This window comes from Pteropus alecto, unplaced genomic scaffold (assembly GCF_000325575.1).
Source record: "Pteropus alecto unplaced genomic scaffold, ASM32557v1 scaffold155, whole genome shotgun sequence".
NCBI classification, from domain to species: Eukaryota; Metazoa; Chordata; class Mammalia; order Chiroptera; family Pteropodidae; genus Pteropus; species Pteropus alecto.
The window spans coordinates 21,162,130-21,184,144 of record NW_006438113.1 but is presented as its reverse complement, the minus strand read 5'-3'; the positions used below and the strand labels follow the sequence as shown (position 1 = coordinate 21,184,144).

At 35.8% G+C, this 22,015-nt stretch overlaps 1 protein-coding gene across 2 annotated transcripts in view; it reads right to left on the bottom strand.

Annotated features, from left to right (window-relative positions):
- ANK3 (ankyrin 3) overlaps positions 1 to 22,015 on the bottom strand; it is a 556,993-nt gene that overhangs the window by 128,591 nt on the left and 406,387 nt on the right. For both annotated transcript variants that reach the window (XM_025049361.1, XM_025049362.1), the window contains 3 exons: positions 8,460 to 8,558; positions 4,367 to 4,564; positions 2,375 to 2,473 (listed from right to left, as the gene is read on the bottom strand). In XM_025049361.1, the coding sequence (XP_024905129.1) occupies positions 2,375 to 2,473; positions 4,367 to 4,564; positions 8,460 to 8,558 (396 nt within the window). The remainder of the gene's footprint in view (positions 1 to 2,374; positions 2,474 to 4,366; positions 4,565 to 8,459; positions 8,559 to 22,015) is intronic.

Sequence of the window (22,015 nt, the reverse complement as noted above, 5' to 3'; positions counted from 1 at the left end):
TCACAGATTCTATAAGGCAAATATATCAATACATAATCATTATTTCCCTAAAGGAAGCTCAGCGATTATGAAAAGCCTATGTCATATCCATTAAAAAAATTTATTTCATGTATTTTATATAGATCTATGAAATACATTTAGAGAAAAATAACTTGAAGTTTTTTTTCCCTTTGCTATTAAAACTTCCTTATCTTTATGACTATGTGTGTGTGCATGTGTGTGTGTGTGGGGGGGTACATGTGATTAAATACACATAAGTAAAAAGTTGACTTTTATTTCAAATTCTATTGTGGTTTTCAAAAAGAATTCTCATGCATGCAGAATAAATTGATTATATGATACATGAAAGAGCACGATGCCCAACACTAAGCCATCCTTCTAATAAATGAGCGTATTACCATTCACAGTTTCAATTATTTTTTTAATTTATGATTATCAATTAAGGTTATATAATTAAGGCAATTATAATAGTCACTAGACTAGACCTAAATATTTATGTTTGCTTCAAATTCTACAAACATGCCCCCATAACCCTTGTGCTTTTTATATAAAATTATTCCATTTTAAATTTTTTCAGAATTTAATTCTACTACAACACAAATATCATAATTTGGTTAAATTATTTAATATGGCTAGAAAAGCTAATCTGATTTTTTTTTAAAAAAAAGAGAGAGAGGAGACAACTAATCTCAACAGAAATTTGAAAAATGTCAAAAAAAAAAAAAAGAGAAAAGAATTCTATACAATAAAAGGGCGGTAAAAGACAGAAGAGGAAGAATTATGGCTGCCCAGACTTCAGTGAGAAATGAGGAAAACGGGGAAAAGAATTTTGTTACAAGTGGAGCCTTTTTTCCATCAGCAGAGGGAGTCATCAGAACGTGTGCAAGGCCGAGTCCTCGCCCCTTCACAGCTCTTTGGGAGCACAGGGCTGGCACAGGAAACTTCTCACTCGCTGACGTCCCTGAACACTCATTCTAACATCGGTCAAAAATCTATTTCTATTTCAGAGCCCATTCTAATCTTTACACTGAAAATGAACTTGTCTTATAATTAAAACAACAGGATGCCTATCATGAAGCCATAAGACTGATAAAAGAGTAAAACAGTATTAATACTTTCAACCATTTAATATTTTTAAAATTATGAGTGTTATAAATCAAGGGAGATTTTTCATTTGCAGATAAGGGACTGAAGTAAAGCAATAATCGCTAGACTATATCTCAATTTTTATTCAAAGCCTATGTTGATTGATGTATTCAACAAACCTTTACTGGATGATCTATTATGGGGCGGGTGTTGTGGATATATAAAACACCAGTCAGACTCAGGCCTGCCTTGAAGGAACCTGCGGTTTCTAGGGGGCAAAGGGATAGCTGAGTCATAAGTAAACCAGCTGGAAAAGTGCTTTGATGGAAATATTGACAGGAAGAGGTGATAGTTCCAGGGAGAAGCTCCTAGACCAGGCCAGAAGGTGAGGGGAGGTTTCCTAGAGAAGGTGACCCCAGATCTGGTCCTGAAGGATATGCAGGATTAGCCTGGCAAAGGGGGTGTAACACATGGAAGGTTCAGAGATATGGAGGTGAGCAAAAGGGTGTCCAGTTTAGGCAACTGACAATGGCTAGAATCCACGGAGACCAGTGTGCTGGGGCGGCTGGGGGATGGCATGAGTCTGGGGGGTAGATGTTAAGCTTGCTTTGCTGTGTGGAAGGTTCAGCCTTGATCCTCATGGATCCTTTCTCTGAGTCCTGTGTCGGTTTGTACAAAAGAAACACAGGGCTAGTTCTTTACTAACTTCAGCAACTTTGTGTTTCATTAGCTCTGAGTTTTTATAGAGAATAATCCTCAGTTTACAAACACACAGAGGTTATGTTCTGCAGGGTTTCTCAATCTTGGCACACTTGGCATTTTCAGCTAGATAATTCTTTGTCGTGGGAGGTGGGACACTGTAAAATGTTTAGTAGCATCTTGGGCCTCTACGCACTAGATGCCAGCAGCATCAGCTAGTTGTGACAACTAAAAACACCTCCAGACATTGCCAAATACCTCATGGGGGGCAAAACCATCCCTAGTTGAGAAGCTGCATTATAGGATTTCATATAAATTATGCTTTCAGTGATGGTGCCACTCACAGTTGAGCATGAAGCCTGTGTTTTGGTTCATGCCTCCAGTCATGGAGATGTGTCTGCACTAACTCTCCCACACTCCTGTCTGCTCTCCTCAGGACTGGCAGCCCCATGGGGGAAAGGCTCAGAGAGGAGTCTGGGGCAATCGCGCACAGCAAAGCTAGCTGGTCGTTGGGGATGACACTGGGACTCTGGCTGTCGAGGCTGTACTTTAAGCACCTGGAAAATCCCAGAAATCCTACTACGCTCACCTCGGTTACAGCTTGGATGGATGCACCGTGTTTCAGAAGGAGTTCCATTACTTTAATTCGATTCTTCTTGCAGGCAATATGAAGAGGGGTAAAGCCATTCTGCAAGCAACAAAGACACATTTCTACTTGACTACTTTACATCAAAATCCAATTCTATACTGTGTGGTAAAATATTGTTCTATATTTTATTGTTTATTTTATTGTTTATTTATTGTTCTGCTAAAGTGATGTTCTATAAAGATTTAGAAATAAACAGAAACAACAGGGGCTAAACAGAACATAGATTCTTTTTTGGAAGCACAAGTGGTTTAGCTGGCCCTAGGAACCCAAGGTGCACTGGCAATCATGAACAGAAAGTGAATTTTTTTGTCACAGTCTCCCAGGAGCTAAGGCAGAATGGTCATACTATTTGTTTAGATTATTTTATTTTGGAATTCACTCTTCCAAATACTATATATCCCTCCTCTACCTCATTTCAAATGCAGACTAAAAGCAACTGGCCCAGACACTTGTCCACAAAGCTAAAACTTCACCAATGCCTATTCTGACTGTTCTGTTTTCATTTCAGGACAACTACAAGACCAGTTCTAGAATGTTTTCATTTCTTTCAGCTTTAAGATTCAAGTAGGTGCTTATTCCAAGGAAGCAGAAAGTTAAACAACCCAACATTATTTGGATCATTTGTTTTAATATTTAATCTAATAAAAAGCCCTGCTTTTTAATAAATTACCTACCAAATTGTACTGCCTGATAACTGAGACCAAAGAGCATATTTTAGTTGCCATAGAGAACTATAAAATATCAGGGTCCACTATAAGCGCTTAGGTCGAAGTCACTGCAAGTGCTTCCATGGATGTTCTGAGACCATTTACCTGGCCGCAGTCCATCCCAGGATGACTGGCTACAACCTTCATATGTTGTAAAATCTTCAGAGCCAGAGGAAAATGAGAGTGAGAGCCCACACCCTGTTTTTAAGGCTGTTTTTCTTATATGGAAAAATGAGTCATGGCTGCTAATTTCATTTTGTCCTGTCTCGGAATTCACAGACAAGTTTGACATACTGGGCAAGTCAACAGCTCTTAAAATGCTGCTCTGATAAAAACTTTTAGAATTACTATGGCCACAAAGCTGCCTGGGGCTCGAGAGCTCCTCTTCCTTCATTCTTTTCTGCCCACTGGGAATTTCCGAGTTGGCAGAGCACCAGAGGCGTGTGGATCCATTCAGTCAGGATGCCCACACCAGCTGGAAAGGGGCACAGACCCCTCCTCAAGTGGTTGATTGGATGACAGCCTTTACCTCAAAACTACTGGTAAACTCAAGTGTTTTCCCTGAAAGTTGGTGACCTATGTTTTCCCAAACATGGGTGCTTCTTCCGAACTAAATTTAAACAGCTTACTAAATTGAGACTGTTAATTTTTCCAGGACAACAAATGGAATCTTGCTGAGAAAACCAAACTATACTACAGAGCTAAGGGTTAAAAAAGCAAATCATTTTAGGAGTTAAGACTACACATGAGATCAAAATTTTGATCTGTACCAGTAAGCAATATTTCATTAACTTACATGGTTAACAGAAAATTTTAGCTCACAAATTCCTAGACCTCTTATGTTTAAGTTTTTTGATCACTTTTGCCTCATGTTTTTAGATCTCAGAAAAAACTTAATTCACAAAATTGTAACTTTACCTACAGTAATATCAGATTGACCACTTCAGTCTTTTTATACTTGTATAGTCTTTGAGTTTCATTTATATAAGAGAATCACTATTGTAACTATGAAGAGGTTAATATTTTAACCCTATTAGCCTTGTTCATGTCAGAAATAGAAGGTTTTATAGATTTCCCAGAAGGATACTTGAAAAAGTAGGCGAAAAGTACACTTTATGTATTTGGATGTTCCATTTGTACCTCCTCAAAAGCAATCCCTTCACATACAGAGATGGTGTGTTGTCAGCAGGACAATGGAGGCTGGATTGTCGGCTGAGCCACTCACCAGGGCTTTGGCATTGGGGTTGGCTTTCTTGTCCAAGAGAACCTTGGCGACTTTGTAATGGCCACAGTGGGCAGCCACATGTAGGGCAGTCAGGTAGTCATTGGTGACATCATCCACGGGCACGTTATGCTGGAGGAGAAGCTGGACACAGTTTAAGTGATCCCCTTGTGTGGCCATGTGCAATGGAGATAATCCATTCTGGAACATACGAGAAAATCAGAGTTTGTTGTTTTAGCTTTTAAACATAAATGCGCAAATCACAAAATATGAAACAAATGAAAACCTAGTTTTTCACATGGAAATACCTTCTATTTTTAAAAGGTTTTGACAACTGTTTTGAACTACAGCTACTTTAAAAATGAGTCTTCTCACTTCTTATATCAATCGAAAATAAATTTTCCAAGGTAATTTTCATTTTGATTTAACAATAGTGTGGATTGCACTAGGTGCATTATTTATTGCATTCCTAGTGAACTAGAATTCTTAATATTTAAGACTAAAAAGGATAAAACAAAAGCAGGGGCAGATTGATGTTCATCACTGGTTTTTATTTTGTCCTTACAAGTCACTAATACTTGACACTGAATACTACACTGATTCAATTAATATAAAGGGTCTGATCAAAACAACATGTCATCTCGCATCAATAGAGTAGGAAGAAAAACTTTTTTCTTTTCTATCGATCTGGTGCCCCCAGGTGCCTATGATGAGGAAACACAAGGCATTGACCAAGTTATTAACTAATGTCTGCCTCAGTTATTTAAATCAACTGAATTCAAAGACACAGTTAATTATGTGCAGTAGGAATGAGCCAAAATTCATTTGAAGACCTGCGAGAAGGCATGCATGGGGTCAAAAGTAAATAGAACCCTAGGTTACAGTGACAATTAGCATTCAGTACATGTTACCTACTGAGGACAAAAACAAGGTATTAAGATGTTGGCTTTTTCAACATGCATCCTTTAACTATGGAGGCAAAGTGGAAGAGCTAGGGAAATTCCTATAGAATCCAATTATCAAGAGAGGCTCTATTAATTACTATAATATAATTTAACATATTTTTTGGGCGAAAAGTGACGGCGAATTCAGTTTCCAAAAAAAGTGGTCAGTGAACTTTGAAAATAATGATATATTAAATATGCACTGATGAACCGAGTATTTCTGAATCTTCTGGACCAAGTTATTTTCCCTAATTTACTTATGAATGACATAAACGGGAGTTCAAGATAAAAAAAAAATGCAAGCCTTCTTTTAGCCACTCTCATGGCTTCATTCACTGTCACGTAGTTCAACCATTTGTCTTCTTTGAAAGCAAGAGGTTCATGGGTTATAATTTCCCCATATTGGTCTTGTCAAATTCCATTAAAAAGCATAACAAGAATTTGAAAGGTAAAATCCACAAAGGAGTGTACATGCGTGTGCATGCATACTCACACACCCACATACACACATGGGAAAAGAAACAAAAACAGATGTGTGATGTCTACAAATTTTGGAAATGAAAAGAGGATTTAAGTGTGTTAACTCATACAGCAGAAGAAAGAAGGCTAAAACCTGTGTTTATGGAGAAGTATAATCAGTGTTATGCTGATAAATGTTTAACAGCAGCTCTTTGAAAAAGAAAAGTCCTGATATGTAGCATTTGCCAGTCTCCATGATGTAAAGTCCCTTACAATGACCAAATTCAAGCTATCAACATGATGTTACTAAATGTGGAATTGGGAAGAGATTTATACAATAGTCTCAATGATCTGGCTCCAGCATGCCACTGGGTAAAATAAGGACAACTGATTTACCTTTCAAATACTCTAAAGGCGGGGGATATGGAAACACAGTACCTTGAAAGATAAAGATGAGGCTTGGTGCTGAAAGCAGGATTGGTTTGCCTGTGTATGGAGCTGTCAAGTCCCCAGGCCCTTCCAACCCAGCAAAGCCAAGTGCCCGATCCTGCAAGCCAGATCTTGCAGGAAACCAGGAGTTTAGTTTTTCGAGAAAGTGAACCAGAGACATTCTGGATTCAGGATCCCAGGCAGAGCAGAGGGCAGTGGTGAGGTTCTGGACTGAGAACAAGTGCTCACAGAAAAAGGAAGGATGGTGTAGGTGCTGAATGGTCTCTAGAGTTAGACTGCCTAAGTTCAAATCCTTGTTCTGCCACTAGCTGAGATACCTTGAGGAAGCAACTTTATTTCTTTGGGTCTCAGTTTTCTAATCTATAAAAAGGGTATAATGGCAAAATTAATATCTTATAGAGTTATTGTGAGGATTAAATAGGTTAGTGTGTGTGTGTGTGTGTGTGTGTGTGTGAGACGTGCACAGAACCTGGTGTGCAGTAATCACTCTATAAATATCAGTTGTTATTATGATTAAAATATGCATAGAGAACAGGGACACAGACAGCTCCTTTTCCTTAGTTTGAATATATTCACATAGGTGTACACTGCAAAAGGTTGGAGGATTCATCTCTTAAAAAAATGAACTCAGAGAAAAGGACAATAGACAACTAATCCTGATGTTATAGGACCCCTCTGACCTGACACACCACAGTGGAGACCTGCCTACATTTTCAAGGAGCTTTCAAATTGAAGTGCCTGGCGCTGTTGGGTATAGACATTTGTGGGAAACCAAAACAAACAGAGAAAATAAGAAATCTGATGAATTAGGGATATATGAGAGGCAGAAAAAATTACGCTAAAATTATCCATGTTCTTAGAAAGATAATAGAAAATATTGTATCCATAAAGCAAGAACTGGATGCTTTAAGAAAAAGAAACTCTCAGAGAATAAAAAAATGTTCTAGAATATTAAAAGCATAGAAGAAAAAAATCAGAGGTTTCTCAGGAAAAAACCAAATAGATAATGAGATAAGCAATAGGAGAAAAAAAAGATGAGACAATGATTTGATTTTGCCTGTATTGCTTTGGTAAAATAAAAATTAATTTTAAAGAGACCACTGGGAGGCAGGTTGACGTGATTTGATTGATAGTTCATTTAGCCACTCTTGACTGCAAAATGAGAACTGGATTGTAAAAGAGCAAGGGGTCAAATGAGGGACCAGTAAAGAAGCTATCATAATGGTTAACTGAGAGATGATAAGGATCAGGAGACAGCAGTGAGGTAGAAAGAAGGTAGATATGGACTATGTGAAAGGAGAAACGAATAGATGGTTTAGATGAGAAGCACTCAAAAGGCCAAGAAGTCATCGCATACAATGAAAAATTGTGACTATTTAATTCTGCTGGATAATACCTCCATCAGCTCACCAATCTAAACTTTGCATTTCAAATGACTGATAGAATTGTTCAGACCACTTTCACCCTGTCTATCTTCACTAGAGTAGGAAACATTGATTAGCGTGCAAACAGGTGCAATATTTAATTTTGTTTTGATAATATTTAGAGATTAATGCTCTTTATATAAAACTTAATAGAGCTTCCAAAAATCATTGGTTAATAAAAATAGTAGTTACTATGAGGTTAGTAGTGACTATGAGGTAGTTTCTACATCCCAAAATTTATTTAAAAATAGTGTTAAATGATTTTACCATTAAAAAAATCCAGAAGACACTTAATAAAATGATTTTTTTCAGGTAACCATCCTGTGTTCCTTTTAGATGTCAACTTTCTCTATACCTCAATCAAGATGCAATCTTTCTAGTTTCCATTCTTTATCAGTTAAGTGACATCCTTGGCTTCTAACTAGTTGGTGACCTCCTAAGAAGTAAACCAAGAGGCTGAAGAATGAGAGCCAGCGCTCAGACTTTAGAGGGTATGTAGATCTTATAGTCTTTCCTTCCCCAACAAGCAATCATTTCTGAGCTTTGAAAATTTCATAAAGTAAAATCGAGCACTAAGTACTCCTGAAACAAAACAAACGCACACACAGATGTCTTTGTGGTAGAGTGCATTCCAACTAAATGCTTGCTAAGCCCAAATTTATTTTGAGGTTCTCCAAAAACTTGGTGAACAAAGCCACTGCAATCACTAAATTAAAACTATGGTATTTTCTACATGATTCGAAAGGCTGGGTTAAATAACCAGTAAAGGAATTCAAAGGTAAATACAGTTTAATATCCCAAAATCTGAAAGGAAATTACCTTGGTTTTTGAAAGAATAGGTGCAGCCCGATCGAGCAGCATTTCAACCACCTGCTCATGGCCACTCCTTGCTCCACAGTGCAGTGGTGTCAGACCGTCCTATTGAACAAAGGGCAACACCTTCAGTTAGATTTGATGGGCATTTCTACACACGCAGAGTATTTCTTCAAAATTCAGTGCAGCATCCAACATGCTGCGGGCCCGTGAGCTTCAAACATCTACTTGCAACTGATGCAGTGATTTCAAATTTTAACTAGAGAACTAAATTTTTCATAGGTTTAAGTAGTTGTAAATTGTTTAATTTCCCACATATTAGAATATAAACATTTAAAAACATAAACGTTCCACTACTGTTAAATATCCAATGGAATCTAAATACTATAAAAGTAAATTAATATCCACCATTTAAAAAATACACAAAGTTTGAAAATACGAATTTTACTTTGGTCATTTCCCCTCTTGCATTTCTATTTCTATTCCACTTCCCCACATAATTTTATCTTAATGTAATATAATTTTATACTTGAGTGTTTTTTATTGATTACCATATTTCTCTGCCACAAAATATATAAATTTAAATTTAAAAAGATTTATAGATTTCCTAAGAACATGTTTTAAGTATCAAAAATTAATCTCCTGATTGAAATTATCATTATAATTATTTAAACACAATTGATCAAAACATCAAAAATATATTACAAATTTTGATTAAATGAGTAAATTTATTAAAAATTCCTCTCTTGATGAGATGTATTTTTTCACAACTAGTTCACATATCTGCTGAATATTACTTATTGCTAATATGGTTTAGCATCAATACTATCCCAAATTTTTGTTTTTATAAATGTTAGTGCTGAGAAATCTCATCTGCATAAATAAGTAGATGGACTTTTGTTATAGCATTGTGACTAATTCTCTGAATTCCTTCTGAATTATATGCCAAAGTCACTTAATAATCTTCCACCAAAGATTTTTTAAAATGATTCCTCATAAGACAATTCCATTAAGTTGTTTCATTTTTGTTGGTAGTTATAGGATTAATAACCATCTAATATGCTGAAGACTACGTTATCCAATCATCATAGCCGCACAGTTCCTTCACAGGGCTTCCCTTTGCCCCCTCACATTTCTCTCTTTACTCTCAAAGGTTTTCGCACTCTGGGCCATGTGGATTAGAATTACAGTTAGGCCTTTCTATTATACAAGGGAAGAAGGACTACTGAAGCAAATGCTAGGTGGGAAAGAAGAATTAGCAGGGAATTAATGAAGTAGAAAGTTATTCACTTAAAATCATTTAAGTGGCCCTAAACCCTGGGGAGTTTTCACATATCCCAGTTTATGTATTCCCTAACTTGAAGATTCTGTGGTTGATAACTACCTCAAAGAAAGTCACATTTTAAAATACATCGAAATGTGATTTATTGTATTCAAATCACTTTCTAGATCGTGTGAGATCTTAAAAGTAAGCCTAATTATCCTAATGTATAATCAATAAAGTACAATCCTATTTTTAAACTACTAGCTAAACCTCAGAATTAAAATTTCTTAAAAACTGAAATGTGAATCACAAACATTACAGGACCTGATCTGAACATTCTTTAAGCATGTTTAAATACTCTGCCATTTATGCTGATTGAAAATATTTGTTCTGATAAACCAAAATAACACAATATAACAATCTTTCAAGTTGGAAACAGCATTTTGCTAATAAGATAAAATAAAATCTGAGAACAAATAAACACCATGATGTCTTAATGTCTTCCCAATAAGGTAAAATCTGATAATACCTGAAGGAGAAATCATACGATAATCACATCTACCTTCCAACACAAGGAAACATTTCACATTCTCTGAATGTGATTCAAATTCAATTCTTTCATTTTCTCATAAGTAGTTTCTAAGACATAAGAGGTGACAGAATATACGCAGACATTTTCAAACTATGGTCATACAGAAAAATAATTATTTTAACCCAACTCATTTATCCTTGAAAACAATCTTCCCCAAAGCAAAACGCTACATTTGGAATGCAAAGTGTTTGGCTAACAGCAAAATCTATCTCAACACCTTTATCCTTTGAAATATACTGTTCCTTACAGCCATACATTTTTGCTGATTTTATCTTTAAAAAAATTAGAATTATGGAAAATTTCAAACACATTTGTAGGCCGAACTAAAGTAGTAAAGTAGGCCAAATAGTGTAATGTCTTTAGGTATCTGGAGCTTAGCGTCAACAATTGTTGCCTCATGATCAATCCTGATTTATTAATATCTTGACCTTTTTTTTTACCTTGTATTATTCTGAAGCAAATCCAAGACATGATAACTTTTAGCCTCACAATTACCCCTGTACAGAAGGTATCTTCATTTTATAAATGATACCTCTAAGAGTCAAAGAAGTTAAATTAGTCAGGCTGAATTCAGAACTAGGCCAGTGCTGACTGTGCAAGACAATCAAGGGATGTCTTGGGAGGAGTTATTGAGACAAAGACCCTCTGCTCAAACTTTCGGCCACACTTAGCCTTCCTTTATCTACATTTTGAAGTTGCTACCTCTGATCTTTTGTGTTTGTTTATTAAAAACTTAACAGGATCTAGAGATTCAGTTAGGAAAGGTGATTTTTTTTCATCAGTGAAGGAACTGTGAAGTGCTATTGTTTTAACCCTTATTCCTTTCATCACTTTCAATGATGAAGTCGGCTAGCTCCTCAAGGTGACACATCAGTTCCTGCAAAGAACTACCAACAGCTCTTTCAACTGTAGTTTTACTTGCAGTATTTTTAACATTGATTACAAGTGGCTGATGCCTTTGGATCTTCTGCAAATGTGCTCTGGCACTTTTCAAAGGTGTATGGTTCTTCAAATAGCCAGAATCCCGGCGGGAGAGATGCCTCATCAGGAAGCTGTACAAGATGTCATGACTGCCTGGCTGCACAGTAAGTGCCAGCCTGGCCGTTGGGACATTCACAGGTCAGTGGAAAACTAATACCTAGCTTTAACGTAAGATCTTTAATTAGCATCACCGTTTTTATAGTCACGAAGACAGGGACAAGACCAGCTGATCCACAGTGAGACTGAAGAGTACCTGACATTTAGTGATTCACACTTGATTTGGTTTAAAAAAAAAGAAAAAGAAAAATTAGCAGGCATTGACTTAATACCGATTTTTTGGGCAAAAAAATTTAAATTTTATCTAATTTCTTTCGCTTTGAAATAGGTGTGGCTTAGCATCACTGTTCTGATTATGATACTGTATGTTCAAAAGATCTTTGATAACTGTCACTCATTCCTCGGCTAAATCTAAATTCCTCAGGTTAGAATTTAAAGTCTTCTAACAACAGTCATGGCTATACTTGGCCTTCATCTATTCCTTTCACTTCTACTTCAATTAACAAACTCTTTGTAGCAACTGGCAAAAGACTCTCATTTTTCTCGTTCCTCTGCTTTGCCCATACTTCATTTACCTGGAAGTTCCCTTCCCACTTTCTCCAAGATCCAAATCATTACTATTTTAAAGAACAGTGTTTCTCTGAATCCTGATCCAAAATTGGATGTGACCATTCTGTATTTAGGACCCCTGTCTTATTTTATTGGTACTTCTTCTGGGGAACCTATAGCTTTTTACCTGGTATTTGAGGGGCATGCATTATCATTTCACCCAGTCTGCTTCTGAGGTAATTCAGTACCATGTCCATGAAAGCTGCTTCATAAAAATGACTGAGTGAATGAATAAATGGACTGAGTGAATAAATAAATTTTTGGTCTAGTCTTTTAAAAGTGTTGTATAGTTAGTTGGTTAAAAATTCCTATCCTTGTTATCCTTTTTGTTTAAGACTAGACACGTTTTATACTTCAGAAGTACTATAAAAATAACTTGTCTTTCCTTCCAGAAAAATAAAATTCTCAATAGATAAGTGATTTGTAAATTAGGATTAGACCAAAGAATGTGACTCAGTCTTTTTAGTTCTCAGAATGAGAATAAGAAAAATATCAGAATATTTGTTCTAAATAAGGTTTTTTGCTTTTTAAAATTCAGAATACTATAAGCTTAAAAAAATTGCAACTGTGAATATTGTGCTTTACAACATAGCAGTGAACTATGTAAGCTTTTTAATTCCTTGAAATTAGAGCAATCATTTTCCAATACAAAATAAGAAGTCTGACCTGCTCCTAACCCCTAGAAATTTACAATTAGTATACAGTGTCACTTTGGGTGAATGGGTCCTGGGCCAAAAAGCAGTTCACCTGCATACAACAGCATCAACCTCCAGCTGAAAAATGCTTGACAAAGGCAATTATTGGGGCTCAAGGGAGGCTGCCTCAAGAAAGGCAGCATATGCAATTGGACAGGAGAGAATGAGAGAGGCATGCTGAGTTGCCATAGTAACATTATGAGAGGGAAATGAAATTGCATGGGGTAATTTTTTCCCCAATTCCCCTGATTTTTTAAAGCACTAACATAATGGACAAGTATTCCCTTGGGCAGAATTCTGAAGCGATGCAAACTGGCTAGGCCAGATCTCATATTTCATTTCAGTGACGGCAATCTTATTAGCGAGGTGGGGAGCTGCACTGTACTGGCTGGACAAAATGCTTGACAAAATGCTCTCTTGTGTTTGCTAACAGCAAAACATTGCACACTTGAAGGTCAAAAAGACTTTTTGTCAGGTCTGTTCTTTTCTGAAAAGCATGGACCAAAGCATTAAGGCATCATATCTAAGAATACCGAATATGTCCTCAACAGGTTGAATTAGCTCAAAGCCCATACTGAAATGACACGAGTTCATGACTTGAGAAATACTTTCAAAAAGAGAAATTTATTTGGATGTGTATCCTCTAGGTTCCTTTCATTTCTTTCTCCTAAGCAAAAAGCTCACTGTAGAAAAGAAAAAGGAAATCCAGCAGAGAGAACTCACTAGAAAAAAGTGGATAAACACTTTTTTCTATAGCATGGACATGAAACAGGATGTGACATTTAATTAAAAACTGAAGAGAGTTATGATGACAGTCAAGGATAAAGGGGATCAATTACAGTCCAATAACTATTCTCATATCTGTGTTTTTTCACTAAAAATCCTGACTGCATCGTCATTTTGTGAATGTTATGCAGTTATAGATTTGGCCTAAGTGGAAGTGAAATAAAAAATTTTGAAACCCCTCTATTGTCACAGGTGCTTTACATTCGTGATCTTATTGAATCTCTACGAAAATTCATGAGAATGGCCTCAGAAGTTCCACTTACAGTTTAGAAAGCTGCTCCAGAGGATTAATGTGCCAACCCGAGGTTACATGCAAGTAAATGCTTGAAATTAAGAATTTAACCTCAGGCTTACCTCGGTCAGAGAGATCGGATTCCTTCTACTATACCAAGCCGTTTCCTTTTAAGATCAAGAATTCATTTCTGCCATTTATATATAAAAGAGGGAAATACCTCTTGTCATTTTCTTCCGTGTTATCCTGCCATACACGCTATATGTTTAATATTAAGCTAAGTTAAAATCCTGTTGTTCTTTCTGCTTAGAAAACTACAGCTTTCTCTCTGATCCTGAAAACAAACACTTAAACTATTGGTTGTGTCTTTTTCTACTCTGTTCTTTGTTTTTGTTTTTTTTTTGTCCCTCCTTTCTTGTTTTCTTTTGGGTTGAGTATTATTTAGTATTCCAATCATTGAATGATCATATATAACATTGGCTCTCTCCTACTTTGGCTTGTAAACTAAATCTCTTTTTAGTAGTTGCCCTAGGGATTACAGTATGTATCCTTAAGTTATCACAGTCTAAACAATATTACATTATTCATTATATTATATTCTTAGTTATATTATATTATTGATATATTGATTACGTTATATTATATCATTATATATTAAAATATTATACCACTTCATGTATTATATGAGAATTCTGGAATATTATAATTCAATTTACACTATCAGTTTAATCTTTTGTGTTATAAATATATTCTATTTCCATGTGTATTATCAACCTCATAATAGATTGATAGTTTTATTTAAACAATCGACTGAAAGAATTTAATAAAAATAGTACTTTATTTGCTTATTATTTCTAGCTCTTTTCTCACTTTATTTAGATTCAAATTTCCATCTGCTATCATTTATTTTCCTCCAGACTGAAGAACTTTCTTTAGTATTTATTTTAGTGTGTGTCTGGTGGTAACAAGTTCTCTCAAATTTTGCTTATCTGAAATTGTCTTTATTTTGAATTTATTATGGAAATATATTTTTACTGGATATAAATTCTAAATTGACAGGTATTTTTCATTCAGTACTTTAAAGATGTTCCATTGTCTTCTGGCCTTCAGTGTTTCTGATGAGAAGTCAGATTATATTCTCATCATCGGTTTACATTAACAATATAACTTTTTCTCTGGCTGCTTAAAATTTTTTTCTCTATCTGATTTTCAGAAGTTTCAGTATGATATGCCTTTGTGTGATTTTCTTTGTATTTACCCTCCTTGGAGTATGTTAAGTTTCCTAGATCTGGGATTTGTAGTTTATGATTGAATTTGGAAGTAAACACATATATCATTTCTACTTCATCCCCTTTCTCCTCTGCCTCTTGGACTCCATTTTATGTATTTAATTAGTTTGCTCTTATTACACAGGTTGTTGACATGTTGTTTATTTGGTTTTTAATCTTTTTGCTTTCTGTGTTTCAGTTGATTGATTTCTATGATTTTTCTTAAAGTTCACCTCTTCTTTGCATTCAACTTGCTTTCTTCTTTGCATTCAACTTGAGGTGTTTACATATTAATTTTAGCACTACCCTTTTATCACATTCAAGAAATTATTAAAATTTCATATATTGTGTTTTTCAATTCTAGAAATTCTGATTCTTTTTTAAAAAAGGACCAGCTATTTCTTCTGAAACTCTTCACTCATATCCGTCTTTTCCTTCAGATTATTTAACATATTTATCATACTTATTTTAAAGTCTGCTAATTCCAATATCTCAGTCAGCTGTTACCTTTTACCTAGCTTTTCCTTTTAGTGTAATCACAATTTCTCTTACATATAGAAATTTTTAAATTACATAGTAAATATTGTGAGCAATACATTGGAAAAACTCTGGGACTTGTAGGGGCTTAGTTTTAGGCTTTTAATGGTAGATCTATTTCAGTTTGTTCTTATTCTTAGAGTGATTCTTTTAGTCTTGGGGCATACACATAACTCCTCAGATGCAGTCCTTCCAAAGGTTCAATAAAAAGTCAACGATATTTACCAAGCCTCTCTGACATGGCAATTCTCTCTCTTACAGCAGGTAGCTGCTGAATTTTCTTCTATGTGTTTAATCTTTTAGCTGTTATTTTCCACTGGCCTCCCTGAAGTTTTGCCCTGCATATACGTAGTTCAGGAGTCAGTCAAGAATCGTGAGGTGTTTACATATTAATTTTAGCACTACTCTTTGTGGTTTCCACTTTTCAGTGATTTTCCCACTAAATATCCAGCCACTCTTACAGCTCCAAACTTGATTCTCTCTCCTCAAGCCAATAAAACTGAGTTTCTGCATGAGTTATATAACAGTATGCTACGCTGACTGTGGAGTGTCTGCCATATAACAATCGATCTTATCCTATGTTATTTAGTTCTTTCAAAAGTTGACTTCACTTCATTTTATGCTTGCTTTTGATTGCTTTTTAGTGACTCCAAACAAGCTTCTAAAAATATTTTCCCAGAATTTATAATTTTATCAGCAGGAGGCTTAGTTCAATAATAGCTGCTTCATCCTTACTTGAAGCCAGAACTCTCATATATTTAAGTAAAAACATGAATATGTAGCCTCTACACACCATACCATCATAGGTTGTATTTGTTTCTACTTTGCGAATATTCCTTCAACAAAAAAGATAAGAGAATTCTTGAATTTTGAGTAGGTAGAAACTGAATAATCTATTATAAAATAAATTTTAAATATATAAAGGTGCTTTTTATATAGTTCTTATAAGATGTTACATGGAAAAAAGTCAAATGACGTTTCACAATTAAAAAAACCATTAATGACTTCTTTAATTATTATATCTTTCCTTTGGGGAAAGAGGATAATCAAGCTGTTTATGGCTGATAACTCTAGAGTACTTGTGTGCTTACTGGATGTAGAGTTATTTAAAAGAAATAGGATATGAGTGTTACTAAAAAATACCAAGGGGAAATAGAAAAAAAAGTAGATTACTTTCTGAACACCAGGACTTGGATCCACATAGCACTTAACTAAAACAATAACTGTCCTGAGGCTCTTTTGTAGATTCTTCAAGAGAATAATGTCTAAGTGGCATACAAAATTTACCCAAAATTTAGATCTTCAATTTGGTCAGGGAAATGAAGTTTTCTATATGATGTAAAGTCACTGGAGTAGGAGAAGGGAGAGGAGGAGGAAAAAAAGGGAGGGAGAAAGAAAAAAATGCTTCTGTCATGTTTTTAGAACTCTGCACCTCTCAAAAACATGCTTTCCTTCAAAAAGATTTTCATGTTTAGAATTCTAAAGGCATTTTATGATTATCTGTACATTTCAAAATAATTAAGACAATTTTTTTGGAGCAGGTTAAGGTTCATAGCAAAAATGAGTTGTAGGTACCCTTGACCTTCTTTGAATCCGAACAAGTACTTTTGGTTAATTTTTAATATATGTGATACAAAAATTAAAAGTGGATATATTTTTAAATGACATAAAAATTTTTCAAATTAGTCTTCTATGCTATTTCAAATGTTCTTGTCAACATGTCTATGTTAGAACTCTAAGGAGGACTGTTGTATTAGAACTTTCTATTTGATAGAGACTATTTTATGACTATGAAATATTTAATATATGCTTCAAGGACTTATTTTTAACCAAGGCAATCACACTTCTAGAAATGTAACAGAAAGCAACAGTCAATGCCAATATTTCCTTTTCCTTCATATTTAACTTGTTGCACTTCTGGGAAAGGATAACCCAATATTAAAGGACATCCAAGTGTCCCCAGAAACCTTCCTAGAATAGTAAGAATTTAACAATTGACAGATTTAAGGTACTCTAAAAACCCTTTATCTACTTGTGCACAAATATCTCTTCATTTTTATAAATCCATTGGATGCCATTAACTTTAGGGAGAAAAGACACCACAGATCTAGTATAAAGTCAAGTAATTTAATTAATATTAAATTAAGCCCTTCTCAAAAAACCTTAATGTAATATTGAGGAGTGCATCTTATTTCTATATATTCAGCAAACACTTATTAAATATCCAGTATGTGCCACAAAGTGTGCTAAGTGCTACAAATACTAAGGTGAATCTGTGCATTTCAGTGTCAAGGTGTAGCTTTGACTATAATGTACTGATGGGAACATATGAGGTGTGGGCAGTGGCACCTTACTAGGAAGGCTGGAAGTTGAGAGAGGCAAGGTTAGAGCAACATTCTAGGAATTAGAGAATTGTTATTACTCACTCTACCTGGAACTCCTACATCTCTGAAGCACTAAATATGAGCACGGATGCCTTTATAATTGGATGGAGAAGAGTGGTGAAAAGAGATGGAGAATTCAGAAGTTGCCACAAAGTTTTAAAATGGTTCTGAATTTAGGGTTTAGATTGAGCCTCTGATTTGGCTGTGAATTGTTGCAAAGGAAAAATGAAAATAACAAGAGCATCCATTGCAAAGTATCTTCCTTCAACAAGTATATAAAGACACGTATTAGCTTTGCAGAGAGTAAGAGTTAAATGGAAAGAAATAGCAGGCTACCCATAAGTAGCCATTTTTAGCAAAGCATTTTGGTCTATAAAGAAACAAATAAGACCATTACGATATTGTTGAAAAACTAATTTCAAAAGTCATTTTAAAACTGGGATGCTGCATATATACCAGATTAAAAAATTTGCCTTGATTTGTGCTTCTATCTTAGCACATTTGCTGCCATTATTACAAATACTCTGCATATTACCTCTTGTCAATTCTGCAGGATAAGATAACAAGCCCATTGTTATTAGCCAGCACTGTGAAACTGGGAAAATAGGGAACGCTTTCTTGAAATGAGCCAAATAGAAGCTGAACCACAGGGCTCTGTGATTCATCAGGTCCTAGCTAAACTTCTTTCAGAAGATTCACATATAATTATCCTTTATGCCCCAGCTTTATTGAGCTATAACTGACATATAACATTGTGTAAGTTTAAGATGTGCAATGTGATAATTTGATACACATATATATTGTGAAATGTTTGCCTAAGTAAGGTTAGTTAACACATTCTTCACCTTACAAATTTTGTTGTTGCTGTTATGGTGATAACATTTAAGCCTTACTCTCATAGCAACTTCCAAGTATAAAATATTGCTGACTCTAGTCACCACGATGTATCTTAGATCCCTGAACTTATTCATCTTATAAAAGTGATAGTCTGTATCCTCTGACCAGCATCTCCTCATTTTCCCCAACCTCTCAGCCACTGGAAGGCACTGTTATACTCTGTTTCTATGAGTTTGGTGTTTTTAGATTCCACATATAAATGATATCATATAGTGCGTCTTTCTGTCCGACTTATTTCACTTAGTATATTGCCCTCCACTTAACATAAGGTCCATTCATGTTATCACAAATGTCAGGATTTCTTTTTATTTTTATAGATGAATAATATTCTTTTTCATATATATATCTCTCTCCCATTTTTTAATCTATTCATCTGACAATGGACACTAGTGTTCATGTCCTGGCTATTGTGAATGATGCCGTAATGAACATGGGAGTATAGATATCTCTTTGAGATAGTGACTTCATTTCTCCTTTGGATATATACAGAGAAGAGTTGGCCTTTATTGAAATGTTCCAAAACATCTGTTGGAAATGCAGTTTAAATGCTGTATTAAAGCTTTGTCAACAAATCAATAAATATCTAGTGTTTTTGTTTGTTTGCTTGTTTTTTTGCATAAAACCAGTTGGTGCCTTTCCTTTTCTTTAGTATTTTTTTCTTAAAAACTCCATCGTGACTTTCACAGCAACTATTCTTAAGTTACAGTATCAGTGCCCTACCAGCTGGGGGAGCTTGTGGAATCACTAGGAACAAATCCTTTTCTGTACTCGGTGGGAAACTGAGACTCAAGAGGGTGAACTTTCCCAAGGTCACGATTTCATCACTTGCTAGTCACACTCAAGACTAGAGGTCAGGCACTAGGGTAAAATAAAATTCACTCTCATCCTGCCTTTCTAGCTGGTAAGATCTTCCTCTGACCACATAAATTACTCTGACCACCACTCAAGTGCACTTCGTTGAATGAAATGAAAGGGTTCTAAGGGTCTGCTTTATTAGGTCAACAACCCATGCAGGGAAGAGGGCAAGATAACAAGGTCCCTTAGAGTGGCTGGCATCTGAGGTCAAGTCCAGAGTTGTTTTCCTGTCTCTACACATGGGCGACTGGTGAGTTCTAGGTCAGATTCTTGATACGACAAGGCAGCCACCACAGTAGCAAGTAGCAAGTAGGAGATGGATTAGTAGAAAACAATATCTATTTTCTCAAGAGGCGCTGGACTGGGTCATTAAAACTTGTATTTATGAAAAATTTTGCTTTGTTTTTAGGCTTTTCCCTAGAACTTTGACATTTTATCTGGCTCCCTTCCTTTCATCCACGCTCAATCACTCTACTCAGTCATTTCAGCAGGGGAGAAGGGAAGCTCTGATGTGCAGGAGAGAAGAGAGGCTCTGATGTAGAGAACACAAAATAGTTTACATATTTTGGGCATGTACTACACTTTCTTCCATAGAATCTGCTAGGAATTCTGTCTGTGCCTGGTTGACATCCCATCCCCACCCCACTCCACGCGGGACAACAACAAAAAAAAATGACAGGCTTTTCTGTTCTCTGTTTCTGCAAGTGTCCCTCACATTCGCACATTGCTCACACAACACAGGAGAAAAGTAAATCTGAATGGATGCTCAAAAGAAGTCTACATCTTGTTTAAAACAAGATAGCCTTTCAGAGCACAGAGGCAAAGTGTCACAGAAACCAAGTTGCACACTGAACTTGACATTATTTCATATCTCTGACACTTTTGTCCAGAAGAGTTTCTGTGTTTTTATCCTGGCCCTCCCCTGTGACACTATATGCCCCATAAAGATGGGGCCTGAATTTCTTATGTACCTTTTCTCCTCTCATTGTACTGAACACAGCGAGTGTTTGATAAATGACACAAAATGACTGACAAGTTATTTGCTGTTCTGGTAATTGATGACTGTGTCAAGAGAGGGAGAAATAAGGTAATTTCTAATTCACACGCCACTAAAACCCCAGCCGGATATGCAGGTAGATCTCTTCTAGCATCTTTTTCCAGCTTGGCTGCAGTATCCCTCACTTCTCTTCACAAAGATTCTCCCTATTTACAAATGATCCTTTAGCTTATCCTGACGATCAAGTGGCATACTCAATGCATCTCTTACTCCTTACAACCTCTTTAAATAGCCTATACTTAGCAGAAGATCCCTGATATTTATAGGAACAGTTCCAGGATTCCTCACATACTGGTAATTGCTTCTTATTATGAAAATGTCGGTTCAGTAAGATAGAATTACCATATGATCCAGCAATTCAAAGTCACTTAAGGAAGATCTTTTCTCAATTTACTTCCCCAGTCAGATAGTCTTTTAGGGATCAATCTTCACTTCCTTCACTCCTCTTTTCTAGAAAGCTTATTTCTTTTAAGGTAGATACATGTTTTTCTGGTGCAGTAATCATCAAGGAAAAGAAGTCTGGGTCTTCTGTCAAACATCTATGTCTGGGCTGCCTTAGGGCTTGAATATAGGAGACAGACCACCTATTAGCTTCATGACGGCAGGTAAAGTGTCTTGTCTTGCTCTATCACCCAGCTGTGTCTGGCCCACAGTAGTCACTCAGTAATCATTTCCTGGTTGAGTGAATAAATGTAGTGAATAATAAATGAAGTGGTCAATGAAGGAGCTATAGGAATCAAGTTCTGGTTACCAGGCCAGTTTTAGAAACACAGGGGTCAGGATTCTTGAAGGAAGCAGCACAGAATTATGGGAGGTACAACCTCAAGACATGAAAAACTATCCAAAGCCCTTAGTTAGGTGGATGCTTATGGTGAGACCTTTTTATGAGTCTTGCTCTTGCTCATACACCGTAACAGAAACATGAAACGTTGAAAGAAAATCCCTTGGTTAGATGTTTAGTGCTAATTAGAGCTCTGAATTATACTAGAAATGGTTGGGACTTATTTCTGGCCCACTTCATACTGGCACAGTTTACAAACATTAGCTTGATCTTACAACAATGCTACATAGTGGCCATTAGTTGTCTTTATTTTCAGAGAGAGAAATTACACGCAGAAGGTTAAACGGTCTACTTAAGTCAATTAGTTAAGCTCAAAATTTGGGGTTCAAGCTTGATTCTAAGTCTCAGTTCTCTCCCTACCTCACAGTGCATTACATCAAATAAGCAACATGCCAAACACCTACCTAGACAGATTTGTGTGTGTGTGTGTTTTTAATTTAATTGTCATATAAAACACAATATAAAATATAAAATTTACTCTCAACCGTTTTTAAGTATATGGTTCAG